The following is a 19,487-nucleotide window of genomic DNA, read 5'->3' as shown; positions in this document are numbered from 1 at the left end:
TAGGGACACATCCCTCACTAGACAACACACTGCTGCTTGGCCAACACACATGATACAGTAAAGTGAGGTGGTGTCCTGCGAAACAAGGACATGGCCGAAGTGGGGTGCCCCCCAACCCCACCACCACCCCGGAGCTGGGAGCTGGGCACTGTAATGGTCACACATCACTGAACGGCACTTCCAGCTCAGGGCTCTGTGCTCAGCGGTGGAAGTGGTTAGGTGAGTACCACTTCCTTCACCACGTGTATTTCTGCTTGGTTTTGCTTTCTGTGGCCAAACCAATGTACCAGTCCTGTCCTCCCCTTGGAAGCAACTAGGGTCTTAGAAAACAACACTTAATGACTTCTTTTTCCTATTTGCCTTGGATGCTAATTAGGATGTTTGGTAAGAATTATTACTGACTTCTGGAAAAGAACAGCATGAAGAAATACGCAGTCCTGTCTCAGATGTTCACATTTGTGCATAACTTTTATCAAAAGGGGAGGCACAGGTGCAAGGGCGGGTGGAGAGGCGGTGGGGAGGCCGGGCGTGGGGAGGGCGGGCCGGACACGAGGGACAAGAGCCTGAGAAGCGTCTCTGGCCACAGGACACACAGCCCTGGCACTGGGCCTGGTAGCCCGAGCCCAGGGAGCCTGTAGGCTGCTCACACCAGGCCTGGGGTTGCTGTCTCTCTTCTCGGTATCCACACAGGGCTCTAAGCCCAGGAGAGCAGTCCTGCTGTGGCGCGCTTCGTGGAGACATGCAGGACCGCTCGGCTGCGTGGGAGGCGCGGCCACAGTCAGGCTCCTGTGCTCTGCTAGGCTTTGGTCCTGCGCCTGGGTCTCAGGGCGATGTCTCCTCTGCATACTGATGGCTCAGTCCTTCTCGCTGAAGCGGGGAGCTCTGTCTGTGCAGGCCCTGAGTGGAGACAGGGACCCTGGGACTGAAGCTAAGAGGCCCTGCCTTGGCACCCCCAGCCCCAGTGATCCCTGCAGCTTGCAGCAGCTTCCAGCTTTCTTTACAAAGGCTCCACAGCCCTGTCCCTATTCACAACTTGTGCAATGTCTCGTCCTGACCTGTGCAGGGTTTGCTGGTCACCGGGCCCCCTGGAAAGGGTAAAAACAATGTCCCAAGTGTAGCATGAGAAGAGGCTGCACAGATCTAAAGAAAGGCCTTTGGAAAGGTGATTCAGACTAACAGGAAACATGGAGGGAGAGTGACTTGGGGACCCGCCACTTGTCAGGTGGTGAGGGGGCCTGTGGACACCCCACGGTCAGGGACAGGAACATAGCTGCACCCTGGGGCCTGTGGCAGCAACTCCTGTGACATCTGTACCGGATGTGGGGGAGAGGTGGGCAGGGACAGTGAGGACACCGGGCATAGACTTTACCGCTCTGGCCCTGTCCTGGGGAAGCCGCCTAATCACCAGCCACAGCCCTAGATGCGTGGGCTGGGAGAAGTCATGGCAGAGGTGCGTGGGCAGAGGGTGAGGCGGGCAGCTGTGAGGATGGGAGGGTGGGGCTCGAGGTGCTGCAGCGCAGTGCCTGCCTACATGGAGCAAGCTGGCTCCACGGCAGCCCAGGGCCGGAGTCCTCGTAGCCTCCAAGATTCCTGTCAGGTCAAGATGCGGTGCAGAGAACCTGGGAGCCCAGTGGTGGCGGTGAGCTTTGGTGAGTTATTGCTTCTCTCAGTTCGTCTTGTTGTGGCCTCGTGGCCTCACTGGGGGAGCCTGCACTCCTACCTGCGCTTCACCTTCATGGCCAGTGGGCAGCAAGCAGGGAGCGACAGAGGGAGACACAGGGCCACCAGCCCCTGCATGTGCCTTCGGTCGTGAGCGACAGCCAGGTGGCTAGCGGTGTCGGGGTGTGTGCTTGAGATGTGGGTGGCGGCCGCAGTTGGGGCAGGGCCTCCCTCCCGAGATTTGCCTTCACTGATTATTTTCCTAGTGTTTTAGTTCAGAAAGTAGCCATGGATTTCAAGTAGTGCTGGCGACAAAGCGGACTGGAAAAGGGGGATCACTCTGCTGGAGCTAAACCTGGGCAGGAGCTGTAATAAAATGAGCAAGCCCAGACCTCAACACACCTGTTATCTGCGTCCACACTGCTGGGCAGCCGCCATTTCTCTCTCTCAGAGCTCCAGCGTCAAGTACAGAGGATGATCCTGAAGGGAAGAGGCCTTAGGCTGGTTTGGAGGGTGGCGGGGAGCACCGTGCCCCCAGCACATGGGGTGGAAGCTCTCACACACAGGAAGAAAAACAGAACGGACTTTAAGAACCATACACAGCCACTAGCAAAGGCTGAACTCATGTGTATGTCGTTGTGGAGTTCAGGCCAGGGCAGGCACCACTCAAGTGTCACACTGCCCACAGGTGGCCGTGGAGCCCCCCAGGGAGGGTCTTCCTCTGGGTGACCGCAGGGTGGTGGTTCCACTTCATGATTAGTGAGAGGAGAGGGAATAAAGTGCTTCTTGTAAAAATGACCAAAATAAATACAAATATTTAATGGCAGAAAGGAAAGTCTTGCAGGGTTACTTCCGAAGAGTCTGCTCCTCCAGCCCACGCCTTGGACTTGTGGAAAGACAGAATTCCCACAAACAGCTGAAAGCCTCACGGTTGCAGCCGCTGCCGCAGAGCTGGACTCCCCGACTGGCTGGCCAGGCATGTGCCCCGTCTGTCACCTGTGCCTGAACTCCCCATGGCTCCCAGAGCCCCCAAGGCACGAGGATGCAGTGCCGGCTACATGGACTTCATGCCGTTGGCTGTGGCGCCCTCAGGCAGCCCGTCGCTGGCAGCGGCCGCGTCGTGCAGGCCGGAGTAGTCCTTGAGCTCTGCGTTGGTGAGCAGCAGGGGCTGCTCCCCCTTCCTGTGTGGCAGCAGTGGCTGCCGGGTGTAGTGCTCCCCGTTGGAGATGTTCTCGGGCAGGTTCTGGTCCCTGCTCTCGGGCAGCAGGAGGATGCAGATGATGCAGAGGAGCGTGCAGCAGGCAAAAATGATGTGGTGCAGGAAGTAGCCTTTCTGGTTGTGCAGCTCAATGATGGGCGCCGTGAGCATGCCGAAGCCCGCGCTGGCCAGCACCAGCCCCAGCCCGCCGCACCTGCAGGGAGGCAGAGCGCCAGGGTTAGCAGAGGCCCTGCTGCTGGCGCGGTGGCCCAGGGTGCAGAAGGGGCTGCACGGAGAAGCCTTCCCAGGAGCAGAATGAAGCAGAAGTGACCAGACTAAGAAGCCAGGGAAGCTAGCACTGCCCTGCCTGCCACCCCCGCGGGCGGGATGCCCTGAACGACCTTCGCAGGGTGTCTGTGGACCCTTTTTAGTTCAACAACTGCTTTTCTTTATCAACTCTGAAACGTTAATAATTTACTTTGGAGCCCTACTATCCTACTATAAATGGAATGACAAAAAGCCCAAACAGATATATTTGCCATAAATGATAAACACAACAAAGCCCAATGTTATTAAATCGTGCTATGACCGCCAGGCTTTACAGTAGGGAATGGAGGATGACTGAGAGTTAGGACACAAAAGATAGAGGACCCCAGAAGAGACTTCCTCTTCTTCATAATCGGAGATACTGAAGAAAATCTGTACTTTATAATTTTTGGAACCAGGAATCGAATTCAGGCTGTCATGCTGGCCAGGCAGGTGCTGTACCACTGAGCTAAATGCCAAGCCAATGTCTGTGCTTTAAGGACAATAGTTTCCCTTTGATGAGTCGTCTGGCGCATTCCCTACAGTCGCCACGTGCGCCCCCAGCGCAGCCTGGCCCGCTGAGAGGATGACGTCAGAATGGCCCAGAAAGGAGAGAGATGCTTGCTGCACGGTGGGCCTGACGGCACGGAGGCCCGACCCGACAGCAGCCACCCACCTCTGCTGCTGTGCCAGGAGGGAGCCCAGGAAGGGTTTCGGCAGGCTGCGCAGATGCACAGTGCCGTCCGGGTCCCAGCGGGGCTCGGGGGTTTTGTGCGCACTGAAGAGCAGTGCATTTCTGGGCTGTGGTGGGCATGGGGTGCTCAGAGGCCAGGCAGGGCAGCATGAGCTTTGCTGGGGCTAAGGGGGCAGGTGACAGTGCTCTGGCCTCCAAGCGTGGAGGAAGAATTGTGTGTCCAGGACTGGAACGGTGTTCAGGGGTGGGAACTTCAGTTAGTTTATGTAAGAACTTCTTAAACAGAGCTGCTTCACTTTGAGTGAAGGGACCTCTGTCCCTGGACTTCTGAGGCAAAAGCGCTGAGGGGAGGTCCCTGCAGTGGGCAGGAACGTCGTGTGGAATTCCAGCCAGGACTCACTGGTCTGCAGTTCTCCTGGTTGGCGCAGTAGTGGCTCTTCTCTCACAAAACCACTGTCAGAAGACTGACACCAGAAGCCAGCACACTGCCTGAGGGTCCAAATGCTAGCTACAAACTACCTGAAAATGGAATCAGAGTGCTTAGAAATAAATAATAAAAGGTAAGCAAGGCTTGCGTGGGGAAAACAGCAAAGCGCTACTGAGAAAACTGGAGAGACCAAAGTAAATGAGAGGCAGCCATGGTCGTGCGCCGGGAGGCGCCACACCGGAAATGGCATTTCTTCCTAGCTGATCCACAGAGTCACGCAGCCCCTGTCAGGATCCCCGCTGACTTCCTCCTCCCCTTCCTCTTCTTTTAAGAATTTGATTTCATCCTAAAATCTGTGTGGAAATGCAGGGGATCTCGAGTGGCCGAAAACAATTTTGGAAAAGAACGAAGTTGGAAGAGTTACCTTCCTAGTTCAAAACTTACTCTGGAGCCGCGTAAATTAGGGCAACACTGCGCTGCTGTATTGAGAGGCAGGTCAACAGCACGGAGTCGGGGTTCGGAAACAAGCCTTCTGCTTCTTGCTGACTCTTGCCAAAAGCAAATTCAGCAGGAAAGGCCAGTCCTTTCAGTAAGCAGTGCCGCGTAGTGTGGCAGCCGCATGCAAAAGAACGAAGCTGAAGCGTTAGCTCACATCATATAAAAAAGAAAACCCATGACAAATCATAGAACCTGCACATGAGAGCACTTCTACAGGAAAGCACAGAGGGACATCTGTGTGGCCCCGCGTCAGGCAGAGCTCTGAGCTGTGACCACAGATGCAGAATCCATGAAAGAAAGCTCACTGGGTAGACTTCATCAAAATTAAAAATGTCAAGGGACACATGCTCCAGGTCCTGGACTGGGAGAAAATATTTGCAAAGCAAGTAACTGATGAATAGTGTTTCCAGAATACATAATGAACTCTGAATAAAAAAGAGGACAGCCTAATTTTAAAAGTGGGCAAGAGATTTCAGCAGAAAAATTTCCCAAAGAAACTACAAGCCACAGATGTCCAGCCAGACATAGAAAGAAGCACATTATTTGTCACCAGAAAAATGCAAATCAAAGCTACACCACCACACCACTGCCCACCTTCCAGGAGAGCTATAACGAAAGAGAACAAATAGTGCACTGGGCAGGACGTGGAGAAACCAGGCCGTCGCACAGGCCTGGTGTACTTGTAGGGCCGACAACCTCTCTAGAAAGCAGCGCAGCCTTTTCTTAAAGGCTAAACATAAATTTTTATGTAACCAGCAATTCCACATGTGAAAAATGGAAAACACCCAAAAAACTGACAAGCAGAAGCTCATGGCAGCATTATTCCTACTAGGTGTGCCCTGCACAGCCCAGTGGTGCACGATAAAGCAAACGTGGCCATCCGGTAGAGCGGCCGTCCTCAGCTGGAAGGAGGAGTGGACACTCACTGTGCCACAGGTGACTTGTACACACACACCGAGGGACTGCTTCCATTTATATGAAATATCAGAGGGGACAGATCCACAGGGACGGGAACCAGGTGAGTGGCCGCCCGGGGCTGCGAGTGAGGGCAGCGGGGCACCACTGAATGCAGATGGGCATGAAGGGCTTTTGGGGGCAATAAAATGTCACTGAAGGGTTGTGGCCATGGATGCCCCTGTACTATTGATGCACGCCATCACTGAAGTGTAGGCTGTCAGTGGACGCATGAAGCTGTGTCGCTGTAGCTCACAATGCCTTGAATGCAGTCCCCACGCTCAAGCTGCATAGGCTGCGCCCTGCTGGGACGGGGTCTCGTGTCCCCTCCAGGCAGCATCGAGGACTCTTTTTTCTTCCCACACACCCAAGACTGTCTACACCACCTGCTTCCCAGCCATTGGGGGTGCTCAGGCCAGGGTTTGTGTCCTGCTGTGCTTGTCACAGTATTTAGCAGCCTGGCTCCTGTGCACTGGGTCTTCTCAGTGGCACTGAGGGCAGGGTCTGCCCGACTCCCACCTACCTGCTTGGTTCACACTGGTTGCATGGGGGAGGTGGCCCCTGTGGGGGGTCAGGCTCTAGATGGCTTCCAAGTCTCTGTTGGTGCCAGCTTTGGGGTTCATGCTCGCCGCTACTCCCCTAGCACTCTCAGGACACACAGTGCCTATGTCTCTGACCAATTTCAGAGGCTCTTAAAGGCAAGACCAGAGCTGCTCAGCCCCTGTCCCCAGCATCGAGCCAGCCACAGCCTGACCCCAAGCATCACTACAGTGTGTCAGGTCGCCCAGATGGCTCCTGCGACTGCTTCCTCCCTCCCAGTGTCCACTGTTTGCCTTGAGTGTGGGCTGGGCTTGACTTTAAGGGACAGTCAGTTACCTCCTAACAATCTAGCGCAGTGCAGGCAGGGAGACAGCCCCTCCATGACTAGCTCACGGCGGAGTGGTGTTGGAGTAACCTGCTGGCCGCTACCAACAAGTGGCCACATTGTGGAGGCCCAAGTGGCGAGCACAGGGGTGGCCCTGGCTGAAGCCTTCAAGGAGCTGAGCCCCTCTGTCCACATCCCTTGAATAACTAGGTCCTGACAACCGCTGTTGAGTCAGGGGCATATCCTGTCCCCCACCTTGAGCAGGGGACCCAGCTGGGCTGTGCTGCCACAACCCACAGACACTGTATAGAAGTCACACCAGTGAGTTGTCAGCACACTGAAGGTGCAAATAAGAAGGTGCAGTGCTTTTGGGGGTGTCTCCTAGATGCCGAGGCCACTTACAGACAGAAGACCCAGGGCTTTGTGCCTCTTCCTGTTACTACTTGCTAGCACGCCTTAGGTCCTTGCACATGCACCCTTCAAGGGCTTGGCTTATTTTCTTGAGCACCAACTGGTGCCCACTGGACTTAATAAATATCAGGTGCCTCGGTTCACACTGGCTTCCTAGGGAGGAAGTTCTGGCCACATCACTGAGTGGGACAGGTTAAAAATAGATGGCCACGAGCGAGAGCACCGAGGTCACATCCATATTTTGGGTGAGTACAACACACACCTAGAACAGCCTCTCTCTGCTTCTGATAAATTGGGCCCCATCAGGAAGCCGCAGGGTGGTGGGGACAGGATGCCAGGATCACAAGTATGTGTGGTTGGCCCTTTGAGACCAGCATGGCACCATTTTCTCTGATGCTCCCTGGTGCGCACCGGCCCTGAGTGTGGACCCCTGCTGCACCGGAAGGCAGGATGCAGACCCGAGAGGCTGCATGGCGCTCAGCTGCTGCTGCTGCAGGTCCCTGCCACAGTGCCCAGAAGTGTATGTTAATACGGCCTGGCAGGCGAGGTGCTTGCCTGTGGCTCATTTAAAGTGCTGTGTGTGCCTGTGGCACTGGCTGTGCATTTATGAGCACATATTAGGGAAGACAGTCACAGAGGCGTACCGGCGTCTCATGGTGACCCACACGCCACTGGATCCACGGGTTGTGATGGGGCTGAGCAGTTCCCACTGCTGACACACTGCCTCAGATGCCACAAGGTGTATGTCTGTGCGGAGCTGGCGGAGACATACCATCTGTCTGTGTGTCTGTCTGTCTATGTACTTATCATCTACCTACGTGCTCATTTACGTTTTTGTTTGGTTTTCTTTCGAAGAGTCCGTGAAGCTGGGCACGGTGGCACCTGTAATCCCAGTACTCAAGGAGGCTGAGGCAGGAGGATTGCAAATATGAGCCCAGCCCTGGCAATTTAGACTTTGTCTTAAGATTAAAAAAAAAAAAAAAAAAAAAGGCTAGGGCTGGGGTGCAGCTCAGCACAAAGGCCTTGGGCTCAATCTCCAGTATGTAAAAAAGGGGAATTCCTTGCAATCCTGGCATAACAGGACACTCCTGATGAACGTGGGTATACCATTTCCGGCTTGATCTTTCTCTGATGAGATCACTCGTGGGCTCTGAAACATTTGTTTTTAAGGTGTAGGGTTAAGAGCCGCCTTCTCCGATAGGCGTCGGGGGCTAGGCATTTTCCGCAGGTCGCCACTAGAGGGCAGCCCGCGCCCGTGTTTCCCCAGGAGAGACACCTGCAGGACAGCGTTAGAGCTAGGCGTGCCGGCAAGGCCTAATCCCTGTGCTCCTGCAGCACAGCAATCTGACTGCACCAAGTGTCTGTATTTTGCTGGTAATAACATCTGGACAACTTTAAGGACAGAAAGGCGATATACAGGCAGACGGGAAGCAAGCTGGTGTTAAGATGGGCACAATCTTCAGAGTTGTTAAACACTTGAGCATCAATCACCACTGGCATTTTAAGTTAAGAAACAAAGCTCTCATTTTTTTGCTGTCTGTCATATTTCTTGTCTTTGCCACATGTTTGCGAAGTCAAGGATGAGCACATCTGGAATAGCTGTTAGCGAGATGCACTGCCCAGGTATCCAGGCAGCTGCTGTCCTTCCCTGATGCCAGGACCTGCTACGTATGCTCCCCCTCGGGGACACTGGTGTGGCCCGGGACCCGCTGAATATCAGGAGCTTCAGTGCTCAAGTCCCACGTATAAGATCACGCGGGATTTACCAGCCCCCCCCTGCCTTGCGTGGCAGACTGTAAATCTCCAGATCGCTTACAATGCAGAGCCAGTAACTGCTCTGCGTGTGAATAGCTGTTAGACCGCGTTATTTAGGAAACCAAGATCCGAAGGTCTCTGCGCGTCCAGAGCAAGTGCCTTTATCCCCTACTAGTGTTTCCATCTGTGTGCAGTCGGATCTGCAGGTACGAAAGCAGGATCCCTGGGATGCCTGTCCCCGCCCCTCCTCTACTCCTCACCACCCAACGGAGGCGTTGTCAGTGTCGCCTGGAGGCACACATGACAGCGGCTGGTGCTCCTCCAGCCTCCGGTGTCTCCAGCCCGGGCCTTGTTCATTTCTGTCTCAGGCACACACCTTGAAAGCAACTGTGCAGATTCCTAACTGCACGGTATGCACAGGCCGCAGGCGAAGGCAGACACCGAGCCTGGCTTAAGGCAGGTCCTTTAGTCTGCACAGATGTGAGGAAAGGGGACTGCAGTGTGAGCCACCACCCCCACCTAGGAGAACTGGGAACTTGCTTTGTTGTTGTTCAGAACGAGGATGGAAGCCAGGGCCTTGCACATGCTGCGTGAGGCTCTACACTAAGCTACTTGCCCAGCCCTCTGCCCTCTGGAATCTTAACCTCTGCTACTCTTCTTGTTTGGTTTGTTGTTAATACAACACTGAGGAAAAGGCAGGCTCTGCCTTATGGCGAGCCCAGGAGCCCCAGCTGTGTGCTTGCACTGCCCGAGGCCTCATCGTGCAGAATGAGGGGAAGCACAGGTGTACCCCAGGACCCCTGCAGGCTGTGTGTGAGAAGTGAGGTTTGGCAGGTACACGGATGCCTTCCAGCCTGGTGGGGGCTCCAGACTCAGCGCCCTTCCAGTCTGGGTGAGACAGCTTTTCTAGTTGGTCATCTTGGGAGCTAAATCTCAGGACACACTGGCTGAATTCTTATAGTGAAATAATCTTTCCAGGTCTGCTTCAAGGAGGAAGAAGATGTTTGGTTTCCTGCCTTCTACTTTACTGAGAAGTCTGATGGGGTGAAGAGCCAACTCCAGGGGTAAGTGATGCCACCTCCAGGGGCACTGCAGGCGCGCTGGCCGCGGGGGACAGTGAAAAGCCCGAGATGTCCAACTGTGGCCTTACTGAGAGGCAGGCTGTCTGATAAAGGAAGATGTTTTCCAGGTAAAGGAGACAGAGGGAGTTGCTGAGTGCCTACATGCTGCAGGCCCCTGATGAGGTCCAGCTGCCCCTGTACAGTGGCCCCAGAAGGCAGGACCAGGACAGATTCCTGAGCCCTGAATTGTTTTTTTTTTCTTAAGCTTACAATACCTCCTCATATTTTTTGGGGAATGGAGCAGCCATCGGGCCTGACTTGCATTGCAAAAATGCAAGAGAACAAATTCAAATGAGGTCCTGTGCAAAGCCCGAGGTCAGCCTGACTCTGGGAAGTGTGGGAAGGACGCAAGTCCAGGAACCATTGGGAGTGCCCCGAGGGGGCGCCACGTGTCTGGGTCCTACCTGGGACCCCCGCACTCTACCTGCTCTTCTAAGGGTGTCATCCTCATTGCCTGACTTCTGGGCTTCACCCCTGGCTGCAGGACACCATCCTGAAGCGGCATACCCACCCGCAGTACTAGCAGTATTCCCAGGAAATCCCAGCGAGCTCTCTGTCAGCTCACGCCTCTCAGCGAGATGCCCACAGCAAACCCATGATAAGGCTGTTTTTCCAACATATCTGGGATCAGGAGTGTTTGGATCTGGGATATTTTTCAGCTGTGCAAATTCATGCACATACATAATGAGCTATCTTGGGATGGGACCCAAGTCTAAACACAAAATTAATTTTTATCTACAGTTATGTTCATGCTCCAAAGGTCATTTTTAAAATAATTTTGTTCATGTAAGAAAGTTTCATGATGCAGACTTGTGGAAAAAAATGTTTTGGATCTTGGAACATGTTCAATTGCATGTTTTCCAGGTAAGGACTGTTCAGCTGCATCAGGGAACCAGCACGGCGACAGTAGGTGCTAAATGCACTCTTAGGGAACTTCTGCTACGATCCCATTCCCATCATCATCATCGAGTTAAACACACAGGCACGCTCGGGAGGGCCTGGGCCTGCTAGGAATTGAAAGCTGCTGAGCACATGATGGAAGCCTTCAGGAAGGCAGGGCTCCTAGAGGCTCTCAGGGAATCTTCTCAGGGACACAACTCGCTGGGCCTCTCTGAGACCCTCCTTTGGATTAGTGACCCCAACTTCTCAGGCCAATAAATAACAGGTCCTTTCTACTTTCTTAGTATTTTTGAGATGGGGGGTCCTCACTGTGATGCTCAATCTGACCTTGAACTTGTGATCCTCCTGCCCCAGCCTCTGCGAAGCTACAATCCCAGATGCCTACTTCCTTTTTTCCTTTGAAGTTGCTTTCTAACTGAGGCCTCTGAGGAGGGATGGGAGCTCTGATCTCAGTTGAAGTAGACCCTGCTCCTTTCTAGTCACTGCTAGGTTTGTTCCCTGCACCCTGAGGAGCTCCCTGCTCCCCTGGGAGCCTGGCTCAGGGCACACCTGGCCACTGCCGGGGGCCACCTGTCCAGGCCCAGCTCAGCAGCCAGCAGGGGCTCCTGCAGTTACCCCATCACCCACCTTATCACTGTAGGGGTGATCTCTGCACAGAAGAACACGCTGAGGCTTCCGACTGCATGGGAGGCGAACATGCCCACGATGGAGAAGGAGATGGAGAACTTGTCCTTCACACTGTCACTCATCCCTGGGAGCAGGAGAGAAGGGGTAAGGGGAGGGAACCCGGGCGGTCCCGCCTCCAGCTCTGTGGACTACGGGGTGTGCACAGCTGCCTCAGGGTCAAGGCGCCAGGGCCCTCTGCCCGAGGACTGTGCCTGGCTCCCCGTGCCTGTGAGTCCCATGTGCACCAAGCAGCCTGCCTCCCATCAGCTTGCTGAGTAGCGGTGCCGAGGAAGGCACAGCGACCTCTCCGTGCTGTGCACTTGCAGCCAGGGGGCTGCAGCCACCTCAGCCTCAGGCTCTCCTTGCCAGATGCAGGGCATCTGAGCCAAAAATTCAAATAACCGAAACAGAATATTGCACAGGCCTCGCAGGAAAGTGCTCAGCAGTCCTGGTGTCCAACACTAGCACTGGAACCTTGGCACATGGGTGGTGTCCAGCGCAGCGCATGCACTTGGGGACCACACACCTGGGCCTGGCTGAGGATCCAGGCAGTGTGTGTGTGTGGGAGGGGCACAGCTTGGGTGGGGCCAGGCTTGTGCAGCAGCAGCGGCGGCAGCAGCGGAGGGAGGTGCAGCCTGGTGGGTCTGCTATCCGAGCCAGCAGCAGCAAGCTTTTGAGAGTTTGAAGGGGACAAGTGCTCCCCCAGTAGCACAGCCAGGCAGGCCCAGCACTCCTGGGCTCCTGATCCCCCTGGGCTCACTGCACGGGCGCTGCACCGAGGACGGGAACAGGGAGGGCATGCGCACTAAGCTGCACAGAGGGGGCCGCAGGAATCGCTCTCTAGCAGCAAGAGGGGTGGAGGAGACAAATGTACGCTTATAGTGTCCAACCTACGGCCAACTTCAGCTGCAATTCTTGGAGGGCAAAGAGGGGAGGAGAGAGGAGATGGAAAGCAGTCAGTGATTCTTTCTGAAAACTCCCGGGAGGCCACAGAGAAGGCGAGGCCGTGCGGGCTCAGGCGTCGGGGACTCACCTGAGTCTGGGTGCTGGCTGTATTTTCCAATCACTGGGCAGTGGGAACGGTGCGCCCATGGCCGCAAGGATAACAAGAGAAGAAAGAGAAGGAGAAGGCGAGTTAGGTGTGGGTGTGGGCAGCATGTGCCCACATGACTTGTTGCCAAGCAAGTGCCCAGAGTTCTGGGTTGGTGCCAGCGGCCTGAGTCCTGGCATTTACACTGGACTGAACAAAGAACTTGTGGTTAAGAAGGAGGGCGAAAGCCCCGCTGGCCTCAGAGACTGGGTAGACGCTGCAGCCCCTCTGCTCCTCAGGCTCCCTGCATTCTGCCCAGAATTCCTGTGGGCTTCCTGCTCTGGGGCAGGAAGCACTCTGTGGCACTCTGGGGGCTGGGAGCTCCCTGTCACATCTGTCCCAACCATGTGAGCTGGGCAGCGGCTCCCTGGAGGGACAGTTGGCTGCGCAGGAATTGAGATACCGTGGCTGTCCCTTTTCACGGCGGGGTCCAGCTACCAATGAGGTCAGCTTCCCAGCAGGCACAGGACACACAGGAATTTGCCCAAGTTGGAAAATGGCTCTTGAGCTTGAAAATAGCTCGTCTGTCGTTGGGCTGCACAAGGCTGCTCTGGTGTGGGCACAAAGGGCAGCTGGGGCTTGCTCCACTTGTATCAAAGGGGGTATTCATGGTACAGAGTGCCCCAGCGTCCAGGGCATGAGGAGGTGCCCAGTGGTCGGTCAGCTGGGGAGGGCAAGCGCCGCCTCCACACACAGAAGCTGGCATATTTCATGAGCAGCTACCCTGAATATTCTTTAGCTTTGTGTTAGATTATTTCTAAATTTATTGAGAAATTCTTGGGTTCATGGAGAAGCTCAAAAATTTGGGAAAATCAATGGGAAGTCAGGACCCTATGCAAGATGTTAAAAGAGTTTCATAGTCTATCTAAAGTCACATAAAAGAAACATATCCATTGTCATGTGATGGGTCCTGTGAAACGCCTGTGTCAGTGAGGTCACATCCACCAGGACCTGCAGGCATGGGGTGCTGAGTCGCTGTACAGTGGGGCTGCTCCCAGCAGGGCCACCGGTCGGGGGGAGACCTTCATGGCAGAGCCCCGAGATGCTAGTTTAAGCCTCTCTGCCAAAGCTATTTCTTCAGCCTGTGATCTTTTTTTAAAATTGGGATCAAACTTAGGACCTTGCACTTGCCGGGCAGGTGCGTAAGCCACTGAGCCATCTCCCCAGCCCCAACCTGTGAATTTTGATTTTGCAATTCCTGCTCAGGTTCCAGGGCTTGCTTCTCTGCCCTGCTGCTGTAGTTCAGATCTTGGATGTCCATGTAAGGCCCATGTATTAAAGAACAGGTCTCTAGTTATTGGGAGGTGGTGGAATCTTTAAAAGCTGAGGCCTCATGGGAAGAAGTTAGGCCAGTGGGGGTGCCCTTAAAGGGGACTGTGGGGCGCTGGCCCCTCCTCTTCACTGTCTTTGCATCTCAGTCACTATGTGGCGAGCACCTTCCTCTGCCCTGTGCTTCACCCACAAGCTCAGAAGTGGTGGCCAGCTGGCCGCGGGCCGACCCTCTGACACTGTGAGTCAGAGCACACCTTCCCTCTTTTTTTTTTTAACGCAAACTTTTCTCTTGTTAAGTCAATCACCCCTGGTATTTTGTTACCATAACAGAAAGCCAATGCACCTCTAAACCTTCAGTGTTGCCAGCACCCAACCCCCCTGCACGCCCGCCACCCCGGTCCCCTGTCTGGCCACTCACGGTTCAGGAGCCCAAGCTGCAGCAGGGAAGCCAGGGCGGTGAGGATCATGAAGAGCAGCAGGCCCCCCCGGCGCCCCAGGAACCTGACCACCACGCACATGGCCAGGCAGGAGGCCAGGGCGATGCTGGCCATGGTGTAGTAGTCAGCATAGAAGTTCTCCAGCAGTGGCACCTTCACCTCGTGGCCCATCATGCTCCTTGCAAAGCAGTGGTGGATCCCGAACCCCGTCAGCCTGTGGGGGACACAGAGTGAGACAGTGGGTGTCGTGCATGGATCCCAGGGCCACCCCATCTCCTCTGGTGACCAGTGTGGGAGGGGGCAGCACGCTGCCTCTGACACAGAAGGGGACCTGAGAGCAGTCCATGCGCTCTCCTTCCTGGAGCCAGGGTGCCCTGCATAGCCCTTTCTGTGCACGCACTCAGTGCCAGGGCAGCACAGCGGGAACCGCCCTGTGCCTGCTTCCCAGACTGGCAAACAAGCAGCAGGTGGTTCCCTGCAGGGCAGGGCAGCCTCTGAGACCCCTGCCTCCTTTTGGGGCACTCAGTGTTCTGGAGACCTGGGGCTCCATCCAGAGAGCGCCTTCTTCCACCCCTATCTGCTGCTGCTCAACCAGGGCAGCTGGGACAAGGCGACAGCAGTCAGGCCAAAGGAAGACACGTGGCTTACACAGAGGTTTCGCCTCCTGCTTTATCCCTGAGCCCTCTCACAGCTTCCGTCTGGCCCTTTCCTGCCCTCAGTGTCACCCTGGGGGGAGACCAGAGTTGTAGGTGCCATGTACACAGCTACGCTGAAAACAGGAACGGAGATGAGGCAGAGCACGCCAGGGTGGCAGGTGATGCAGGGCTCTGCCAGACCCTCTGGGATGTGCTGGCTGTGGCCTGCCCATGCCCCACCCCAGAGCCCATTCACCACCAGCCCTCAGCGTCCAACCAGAGCTCAAAGTGCCTCCATCTCCCAAACATCCTCTTGTGCTGTGCAGAGATCCAAGGGCTTTTCATCCGACCTTGAGCATGAATCAAGGTCAACTGCAGCAGCCCCTGCCCCTGCCATGAGAAACCCCAGGCAGAGCCTTCAGGAGGACCCAGCTCCTCTAAGCAGCATTTTATCCCAGCAATGGAGCCAACTTGGTTAGTTTTCTGGGATCCTGCACGAATTTCTTTTCTTCCTGGCCTGCTGAGCTCTCAGGATTGTCTACCTTTTTATTCTGGGAGAGATGAAGTACTCTGACCATAGCAGGTAATTTTATGATAACAAAGCGAGGGAGATTGATTCCCTCGTTCCCTCTCCTCTCTCAGGGTCACTAGAAGGAAGTGTCAATGCTAGGGTTTTTTTTACTCAAAGTTGGAGAAGTCATTCCATTCCTGATGGCACCACCAGTCAGGCCAGCAACCTCCTGAGACTGGCCAGCAGCTGGCTGACCATGCCCAGGGCCATGCTGGGCAGGGAGGCGGGACCTGAGGACTGGCCTGGCCTCAGCACAGGGTGGAGAGACCAGGAGGTGACTGGGTCTTTGCTCTCGTGTTGTTTGGCAGTGAGACCTTTCATATCCAACGCAAATGAATTTAATCCGGAGACCCAATGGCAAGAACTGGTTAAAATGGAGACTGATGAAAAGAGCTGAGAGGGAGCAGAGGTCCTGACCCTAGGCCTCTCTCTACCTGAAGGTGGTTCTGAGACCTTCCACAAGCAAGCGCGTAGCCTTTCCCTTAGAGGACCTCTGTCCCCTGAAAGCTAACCACCCCAGATGATGCTGACCTTGAAAGAGGGTCTGCCTCGTGCAGCCAGGAAGGCATTGTCACTGATCTGTGAGGAGAGACAGGACGGACCTTCCAGGGTCACATGAGGCCTGGGATAGGCACTGCCAAGAAAGCGTGAGTGCAGGAGGTGGGCATGAGCAGCAAGGGGGGGCATCTGGGCATGTGCTCGGGGTCCGGGGACCGCCCACTCTGCAGCTGCCCCTGTGTGGAGACCTCGGACCAGGTTGGGCCACAGGGAGAGAGCGCAGATGCTGCCTTTGTCCTTCCCAAGGCGTCTGGGGAGCCCCAGTCCTGCTCGGGACACAAGGCTTCCTGGCAGTGGACCTCTTCAAGCCATGTTCCCTTCTGCCCACGGACAGGTGACTACCATAGGCAGTGCCACATTCCCTGTTTCCTTTCCCAGCCAGCCAGCAAGCCGGAGAACATCCAGCTTGGGTGGGGAGGAGGCCGCAGCTTGGTGATGGTGTCCCGGGACTCACGAGTTCACACACAGGACCACGATGTTCTTCCACAAGTTCCGGGTCCCCACCACCTTCACGATGCACACCTTCTTGGGCCTCCGGGACAGCTCCTTCTCTAGCTCTGCAAGAGACAGAGCGTGAGGCTGGGTGGTGCGGAAAAAGCCTTGCTTTCCCTCGATGCAGGGTGAGGGCCGAGGCCGCCGGGACTCAAGACTCCCTTCAGTTTCCCAAGGAGCCTGGCTGGGCCCCAGAGCACACACACGTGGTGTGAGCTTCCACCACACACCTCATTACAGAGCCAGGCAGCCTATGCACAGATAAACCCATGGTCTCAGATCATGGTGCCCCAGTAATGCACACAGGTATCCGGCCCTGGGCAGAAGGGGCGGACAGCGGAACCCACACATGTGGGCCACCTGGGCTCAGAGAGCAGCAGGCCACGTGTGGGTGCAGGCCCAACCAGGGCTACTTTTGTTCACCTTTGAAACACTTGGATCTTTGAGAGGCAAATAAATACATGGATATGTGTGTATGTGTGCATATATGTGTGCGTACACACACCAAAGTGTACACATGCACAAGTATGTGTTATCACCAGTAGCCCGGAGTGTTTGGGGCTGGGGCCAGGTGTGTAGCTCAGTGACAGAACAGGTGTCTGGCCCACAGGAGGCCCCAGGTTCCTCCCCAGCACTGATAGCACAAAGCAAAGCACACTGGAGCTAAGCAAGATGCTTCCCTCAGAGGGATGCGTCTGGCTGCACAGCCATAAGACAGAGACGCCCTCCACAGCTGTCCTGGCTGCGTCACGGTGCCAGGCCAGGAGCTGGCGGCTGTGTGGGAGTGCATGGGACAGTTGACTCGGATGCTCTGAACAGGCAAAGGCCTCAGCCTCTGGGCGCAGCCTACGGCACACCCTGAGCTGCAGCACCCCCGCGTTGGCCTTCTGTGCCTGTGGAGGGCAGCTGTGTGTGTCCCTGTGGAGTTGCGGAGAGGACACGGAGCCTTCACAGGTCCTCAGCACTGTCAGGGTCAGGCAGCTGTTTCAGACCAGAGGCCACGGGGATAGCAGAGGCTGCCTGTGTCTGGACAGGATTCTGAGCAGCTCACTAGTGGGAGACCAGCGGCAGCAGCTCCCTGGAGCTTGGCTAGCTGTGGTTCCACCACTGCTGGCCGCTGCTGATAACCCTGCCCTGATAATGTCAGGTCCCTGGCAGTGTCTATGGGGAAATATGTTAGAAATAAAAAATGTGTCCGTGGAGATGGACAGCCTATATCTACCAAGGAAAGCTTTAGGGCTTGCGGCTTATAGAGTCTGCCCTCTGCATCTATAGGATTTGTGCTCTAGATTTCACCAAGCAGGGAATGAAATACCTGGGAAAAAATGGCATCTGTACTGAGCACACACAGGCTTTATCTCATCACGATTCCCTAACAGTGATGTGTGACAGCCATCTATGTGGCGTTGCATGGTATCAGGCCTAACACACCACCTAGCAGTGACTCAAGCGCACAGGACCATGGGCAGCTTCTAGGCAAGCACAATGCCGTCTGATACTAGGCCTTGAGTATCAGCGGATGTTGGGGATCCTCGAACCAGTGTGTCACAGCTGTCTGGGGTGAATGTTGCTGTCTTGGAGAGAGCCTCCTGCTCTCCTGGAGTGTGTACCCTGAAATATCACCAGGGAGCCCCACACTGCTACTTCCTAGGGCCACTTCCACCCCAGGAAGGCCCAACCACAGCTCTCCTCTCTTGTTGCATCTGTCACAAACCTCATTCCTCATAGTTTGAAGAAGGAATATGTTGCTTAAAATAGGGTTGGAGGAATTTACTTAAACAATTGCTTAGTCTTGCACTGTCACTCAGAGTTGAAGGCAGAGGGAAAACCCCTCTTCCAGCAGAGGAAGACCACGAATGGTCTTCCCATTTTTAGGCATAGAGGTTCGGGTCTGTGTGTAAGCCACAACAGCTAGGATTCAGCTGTCCATCCCCTGACATTCTCCGCTCCCCAGGCCTCCTGCCAGGTCACTGCCCTCAGCAGAAACAGCTGTATCCGACTCCTGGGAGCATTTTCTGAACAGTGAAGCAGTAAATGCACTCCTTAGTCAGCTGATGACAGTGCTGCTGGATGCAGTGTGGGAACTGCATCATCGTGTGAACGTCATAGTGTCCTACACAAGCCTGGGTGGTCTGAGAGGTCCCAGGGTGACTGAGAGAAGACATAAGGGATGAACTGCGACTTTATAGCCAACCTTTTCTTTTTAATAAGGAGGTCATTCTAAAACAGTAATACAAGTATAATACAGTGAGTGGGGAAACAGCAGCACAGCCTTTTATTATCAGGTACCATGGCTGGCACGAAATCGTGGAGTTCACCTTGCCTTTGACTGGCAGGGAAGTAGGTGTGTTGTCCCCAGCTTCATTGCAAAGATGAGACATGTGTCACACTGTGACCCCATGACAACTATGATGTTTAGAAAAATTTTTGCTCCATTAAAATTTGATGGGCCCACAGCAGTGTATGTGGCCCGTGGCGGGCCGCACCACGCTGTGGAGCATGGCTGTGTCTCTAAAGAGCCTAGGAGTAGGACGAGGAGCATCCTGAGATTAGCGAGCTGGGGCCTTCGCTGCCAGTGAGCTCACCAGAGATCACCTGCGACACCACACCTTCCGAGAAGGCGGAGAGGTAAGTGCCCTTTAGTGCCTTTGTATAAGCTTAATGCTGCTGCTTTGTTTTATGTGGCCCGTGCTTGCCCGGCGATGCGTTAACGTGTATGAAATACCACGTTAAACCTGCAGCAACTACATTATGACCTGAATTATTTTTTAAATAACATTAAACCCTGGAGCCCAGTCTAAGAATGGACTGTAGTCTACAGAGGTAACCACATGCTTCTAAATGGAATTAAATTAACCTTTCCAGGGCAATTGATATTTTGTCAGGGTCTCTGTTCCTCCCATTACCCGCCCATCAGGAAACATAAAACTTCTGCAGCTCTCGCTGGGCCTTCTGGGGCCTGAATCCACAGGCTGTGT

The 19,487-nt window shown here is 54.9% G+C and overlaps 1 protein-coding gene across 1 annotated transcript in view; it reads right to left on the bottom strand.

Moving 5' to 3' along the window:
* Positions 1-2,454: 2,454 nt before the first annotated feature.
* Positions 2,455-19,487, bottom strand: part of Slc22a23 (solute carrier family 22 member 23) — a 162,269-nt gene continuing 145,236 nt past the window's right edge. Inside the window, exons 8-12 of the mRNA XM_012514052.2 lie at positions 16,472-16,574; positions 14,235-14,467; positions 12,488-12,520; positions 11,416-11,539; positions 2,455-3,071 (exon numbers count right to left, since the gene is read on the bottom strand). Of these exons, the coding sequence (XP_012369506.1) occupies positions 2,714-3,071; positions 11,416-11,539; positions 12,488-12,520; positions 14,235-14,467; positions 16,472-16,574 (851 nt within the window). The 3' untranslated portion in view covers positions 2,455-2,713. The remainder of the gene's footprint in view (positions 3,072-11,415; positions 11,540-12,487; positions 12,521-14,234; positions 14,468-16,471; positions 16,575-19,487) is intronic.

The sequence above is a fragment of the Octodon degus genome, unplaced genomic scaffold (assembly GCF_000260255.1).
Source record: "Octodon degus isolate 3935 unplaced genomic scaffold, OctDeg1.0 scaffold00023, whole genome shotgun sequence".
Lineage (NCBI taxonomy): Eukaryota > Metazoa > Chordata > Mammalia > Rodentia > Octodontidae > Octodon > Octodon degus.
This window is presented reverse-complemented; position numbering and strand designations above follow the sequence as displayed.